This window comes from Pseudopipra pipra, chromosome 12, assembly GCF_036250125.1.
Source record: "Pseudopipra pipra isolate bDixPip1 chromosome 12, bDixPip1.hap1, whole genome shotgun sequence".
NCBI lineage: Eukaryota > Metazoa > Chordata > Aves > Passeriformes > Pipridae > Pseudopipra > Pseudopipra pipra.
Window position 1 is genome coordinate 9,352,131 of NC_087560.1, and position 6,000 is coordinate 9,358,130.

Sequence of the window (6,000 nt, forward strand, 5' to 3'; positions counted from 1 at the left end):
CAGAGCCAGGGGCACTGTCAGTCAGGGACGGCCAGAAACACACTCCCAGCCTTGGCAGAGGGCCAGCCACTCTGGGAGCTGCTGAACAGGCTTTTTATTGCTGCCTGCAATTTAACACACAGCTGTAGGATGCAAGTGAATCCCTCTCCTCCAGCTTGATACGACCCGACAGGTGAACAGTATAAAGCAGGAGGCAAGGCAGGGATGTGCAGCCAGTGGGACCTGGCTCGATTTGCTTGACAACCTGCCAAACCCAACACGCCTTTCTGCTTTGTGAGCAGAAAAAGGAGAAGAGCTAGCATGCAAAACCACCATGGGAAAATGAAAAGAACAGGAAGAATATGAAGTCTGTGGGTTGGACTTGAGCAAAATATGCCCTCGGGTTTTTCATTTTAGCTCTCCACTCAGGTGTTTATGGGGACAGTTTGAAGCGATATTAAGGCTCCTGCAGGACAGGGAATCTACAGAATAAACACACATATACACAAAAATAAGTGTGTGTGTGTGTGGCTGCAGAGAGTGGGTGCTGACAAAGGGGCTGTGGTGAGGTGCCACAGTCCTGCCTGCAATGACTGGAAGGCAGTGATGTCCAGCACCGGAATAGGAAGAGACGTGCAGAGCTTTCACTGCAATAAACAGCAAACCTGTGGTTTGTGAAAAGGCTGGAAGGCTCAGACTCATTTACTGGTACCATCACTGCGAGGATTCTGCTGTGGCTTACTTGTACCTCTGTTGGCTTGGAAGACTCAGATATTACTGGAATGATCTCTGGAGAAAACAGTTTGCCAGTTTTTCACCATGTTCTTACAGGAATGAAAAGAATTCAGGACTCCTGAATCACACAGCACAAGATGGGAAGGGCTGCCTAGGTCACACTCTTTGCAGTTCTGAGTGCTGTTCCTCCCAATGTTTTGCCATCAAAATTAATAATCAAATTAGTTTCTGCTATACATCTTAGAGAACATTTTCAAAGCATGTGGTCTTGCAACTAGGGAAGTTGTGGGGAAGGGAAAAGAGAAAACACAGAGAATCTTAATTTTCTTTTTTCCTAAATAATTCTGTAAATACATGATGAGCTCACCTGAGTTAAGACTTTTTAATAGTGCGTAAAAATTTGGAAAGTATTGGAGGTCTTCAAAATTATCTTCAGAAGGCAGCTCATTTCTTCTTTCCAAGATATTAGATGATGACCATGTGTTATCCAGTGTATCATCAATCTCTCCATTAATGATACTATCCTGATAAGATTTGCTTGGTGTCTCCACAAAAGATATAAAAAAAGATATCTATAAGCACATTGCTTTTGGTGAGAGAGTTACTAGAGCAAGAAATTGTATCATAACCTTATGCCAACATGTTCCTAATTGCAAGGTGAAGACTATACTATTTTCTCAAAGTTATTTCAATTGCATGTTTGGCTTAAACTCCAAAGTAACTCATGGTTCATTTTGTGTCTAACAGAATTTCTTTAAGAACATCTTTAGTTTCCAGATTGAACTAATTATTCCCTAAAGAAAGCAGTGTATTGGTTTACTAGTACTATTTGGCAAGGAAGACAAAATCATTAGCTAAGAAATTACCATTCTTTCCTGTTGTTTTTCCTTTGGATCACTGTCTGCTCTGCTTGCAGTGTAATCAAAGTCTTCAGACTCCTTCTCACGTTCCTTTGCTTCATTTGCAATTAGCTGTTGTAAAACCTCTGCCACTTCATCCTCCAGGGTATAGGCCTGACTCTCTGTGATCTGTTGAAATATTTGTGCAGAGTACTCATAGAATACTGTGCTTCTCCTGGATGAAACATCAGTATGAAACCCGAGCTTTGCAAATAGATCGCTTTAAATATGTTTGCTTCACAAAAAGCACAACCAAATTAGGCGTGGTATCTTCACCAATGTGTGTGTATACATGTATATATACAGACATATACACATGTCTATATTTATATAAACACACCCACACATACATATATATACACACAGAAACACACACCAAATATGTTTTGTGTACATAAAACCCACTCATCCACAGATACAGCCTTCAACAGGAAAACAAATCTGTTTAGGGCTTAACGCAATGGAGTGCAGCTTGAAAGACTGAACTGCAAGTGTGTCATACCCCCCTACGTGTGTGTACATGTTTGTGTATATAAAGTATGTTCTGCAACACATCTATGTACAGTTCTGCAACACATCTACATACAGTGATATAGAAGGGGAAAAAAGCAAATAGCTTTCTATGGCATCATCAAAATGTTTTGTCTTTGCTTTGTAACAGCTGTCACTTGAAAAAGAACTCTATCATGCATCTGTCCCACAGCTCCCTCTGTAATCAGTGGGGTGCAGCATGCAATAGCTAACTGCAAAATCTAGTGCAGAAAACATCAGGTCAATATTTTAAGATACAAGAATCCCATATGGCCATGGCTAAAGCTATTGAGACATCCAGAGGTCAGAGACAAATCCAGTCTTGCTAAAAATCAGGAACATAATATATCCTCAACAAACCAGCAACATTATATGTTTCCTTATGACACTAAGTAGTAGGTGGATAGGAATGAGGTCAGACCTTTCCCCCTTAAATATAGAAATTAATAATACAAAAGAATTCAGTGAAAATCGGAAGAGAAGTTAAAGTAGAAATGAGGGCAGACATGGGAGGAGTACAATCAGTGAATGTTTTCTCAGCATCAGAAACATTCTGCAGTTTGGCCTATTTTGTTGCAAAGCCATCACAGGAACAACAATGTTATTGCAGAACTAAACCAGTGTGCCCAAATGAATACAGAAATTTTCCTAGAGCCTGAATCCCATTCATTTTCACTCAAGTCAGTATTACACACAGTGTTTCTCCAAATTGTTTTTTAAAAGAGCATTAAACCAACCCACAAAACTGTTAAATGAAGTATTAACAAGATACTTACTAGCCCCAGATTTAGAAGTTTTGAAACAATCTTGTCAAACACTCCTCTGTCATTTTCCTCATAAATTCTTGCAGCAATTTTTTGAACAATGTCTTCAGCAGTCAAAGGAGTGCCATCTAATTGATGGAGGCCATCTGGATCATCTGAAAGGATTATAGTTTAACTGTGTGCTGACTGTCCTAACTCATTTGGATTAAACATCTTGTAAAAATATCTGCCCACATCTTCTTCTCTTCAGAACAAAGCTGCACCTTTTCGACACACTAGGACTATATTTTGATACACACTTTGCAAGCCACTACATCAGTCACAGTGAAAAGTTCTCTGTGTCCATTTTCCACATCTGAAAAATATCTTTCTGACTGACTCTGTCAAAAGAGCAGAGATGAATATTAGGAGCATACTCTCCTGTTTATAGAAGAAATCGTAAGAATGAGAGAGCACTGCTCCCATATACACTTATATGTGCCTTCCTGGTATCTAATTTCATTGTATGGCCGCTTAGATGAAATCATATCATGACAATCTTCTTGTTTGAATTTCAGAAAATAAACTTTTAATTTTGTAATCATGACTTATGGCAAATAATATCATAATGACAATGGGAGAGAGAACATGATGAGTAAGCTTTGATCTGTGATCAGGATACTTTGATATAATTAAAAATATCCTGAGTTAAATGCTGCTTACAACTCTCAGAGGACTCACTTAAACTACAAATCAATTAAACACTCCTGTAGCAAAGGCAAGTATTTTTTTGCCTTTGGTAATTTCTTTTAGCTTTATGATGAGGAGAATTATCTAACACTGCACATAACATTTGGAATAAATAAAAGTGATTTAGCTGCATGTAAAGGTGCTTCTTCCTCTCAAACCAGAATAAATATATTTTCATTTAAAAATATGTCCCATTTTCCTTCCATCAAATCTAAATTACTAAAACACATAATACAAATTACACAGTTAGATTTTCCTCCAAGGAAGAAGACTGAAAATCAACAGCAATTCTTTTGTACTGCATTTCAAAACCTAATTGTAATACAACAAGCTTCCACAACTGGAAATAATTGAAACTGCACTCCAGTAACACATAAAGCTCATGTTTGGTGCTGAGTACAACATTCATGACAGCAGTCACTATGCAAGAGAAATCTAACCTAGAAGTCACTGAAAGATGATTATAGAATACCTTGGAATTTATAATCCAGCCCACTTTTAGTGGAGTCATAGTCATCCACTAGCCTGCGGTTCTTGGTGGAGTCTGCATCATCAACGGCCAGTTGCTGTTCGTACAAAGAGCTTCTAATTGACTCCCTCTCCTTTTCATTCCTCTCTCTTTCTGCTACTGATTTTAGCAGGTTCAGGTCATCAACAAAGGAATAATTCCTGAACTCTGGCTTATTTTCTGGAAAATATATCAATGCACACATAACATAAAACCTTATACCTCTTTGAATACCATTACGAATATTGCTATAAAACCAGGAAAGATATTTTACCTGTGGGAGCTGTTTTCCTATTCCTATCTGCCTCAGCTTCAGCAATCTAATACACAAAAATAAAACAAATAAAACAAGAACAGGCAGAAGGAATAAAATGTGTGATCTCTTAATTTATCAATACCAGCAGAAGCCTTAGCATCTGGTTTTCACTCTTATTAAGAAGTTTGCCTGAATAAGTAGAACAGGATTAAGCACTTGGCACTTTCTGTCAGTACCCCCCATCTCTGATCAGAATCACACACTACAAGAAGCTGCAACAAACTTCCCATTTTAAGACAAATGCCAGTTACATTTTCCTTCTTCATTCCAAGCTCATGCTATATTCCCACAGGATGTCAATACAAAGGGGTGGCACACCTGTGAGCTGTCGGAGCTAACAACCTGCTTTTGGAATGCTGGACAGTGAAACTCCATATTCCAGTTTTTAAAAATTATTGAAACTATATTTTGCATTCAACATCATAAATAATCACTTTACTGACATATCTACTTTTAACTCAGGGATATTCAGGGATTTGGTACTTGAAAGGCTCAAAATATTATGAGAATACCATAATAAAAAACCCATTGTAAATTTTTTTTCTTTCACTCACCTGTTCCTCCAAAGGTCTTTCTACACTTAATTGTCTGTTGTGTATAGCTTTATCTAGAATAAACACACACACGTATATACTCAGTTATATGATACACGCAACTACAAAAGGCACATTTTTTCTTAATTTATAGTTTTCTCCCATGAAAAACAATGTCTTAAATAGGATGTCAACTGCTGGTTCTGGAAAAAAAAAAATCAGTGTTCCTAGAAGAATGAGAACACAGTTAAAAAGTCAAACATTTAAATAAACCATGATTGGGGCAGAGGGAGAAGTTCTGCACAAGATACAGAGATACAGACAGCAACCTCTTTCTGATGAGAAAACTCACAAATTGGGGAAAAATGCTGGAAGAGATTGACTAAAATAGCAATAATCGGATTGCCACAACCAAGAGATTAAAAATCTCTTCCATCCAGAATAGCGGGGGAGACAGGGAGCAAGAAAGACTCGTGCAGACGCCGCAGTAGAACGGATGAAAACACTGCTTGGAGAAGACTGAAAAAATTCAGAGCTTTTCCCTCTACCAGCACCTATCCCATCACTTTAATATCAGATTGCAACTTCAGTGATCAGCGTCGGGAATTTTGTCGCTTTAGGACCTCATCGCTTTTCGCCGAGTGGAAGGAAAGTTTTCTCTCCCCTCCCTCTACATCCCGCGGAACTTCCCGCACCCGCAGAACTTCCCGCACCCGCAGAACTTCCCGCACCCGCAGACCCGCGGAGAGGGCTCTGCGGGGCAGGCGCTTACCTTTGCCCGCGGGTCTGGGGAAGCCGTGAGCGCGGCTCGCCAGCAGCGACAGCACCTGCACCGCGACCGCCAGCCGGAGGAACATCGTGCGGGGATCGAGGCCCTCGGCGGGGCCCCGCGGGAGCCGCTCGGGCCGGCGGGCGCTGTCCGGCCCGCGGTGCTGAAGCTCGGGGAAGGCGCTGCCCGGGGCTCGGCCCCGCGTCCCCGCGCCCGCAGAAATGGTCGAGCCCGGCC

The 6,000-nt window shown here is 40.4% G+C and overlaps 1 protein-coding gene across 2 annotated transcripts in view; it reads right to left on the reverse strand.

Moving 5' to 3' along the window:
• The window catches only part of SCG3 (secretogranin III), a 28,620-nt gene extending 22,620 nt beyond the window's left edge, over positions 1-6,000 (reverse strand). Inside the window, exons 1-7 of one of the 2 annotated variants that reach the window (XM_064668782.1) lie at positions 5,767-6,000; positions 5,016-5,068; positions 4,420-4,465; positions 4,110-4,325; positions 2,921-3,063; positions 1,581-1,742; positions 1,082-1,259 (exon numbers count right to left, since the gene is read on the reverse strand). In XM_064668782.1, the coding sequence (XP_064524852.1) occupies positions 1,082-1,259; positions 1,581-1,742; positions 2,921-3,063; positions 4,110-4,325; positions 4,420-4,465; positions 5,016-5,068; positions 5,767-5,851 (883 nt within the window). In that variant the 5' untranslated portion in view covers positions 5,852-6,000. The remainder of the gene's footprint in view (positions 1-1,081; positions 1,260-1,580; positions 1,743-2,920; positions 3,064-4,109; positions 4,326-4,419; positions 4,466-5,015; positions 5,069-5,766) is intronic. The other variant, XM_064668783.1, reaches the window with a different exon arrangement.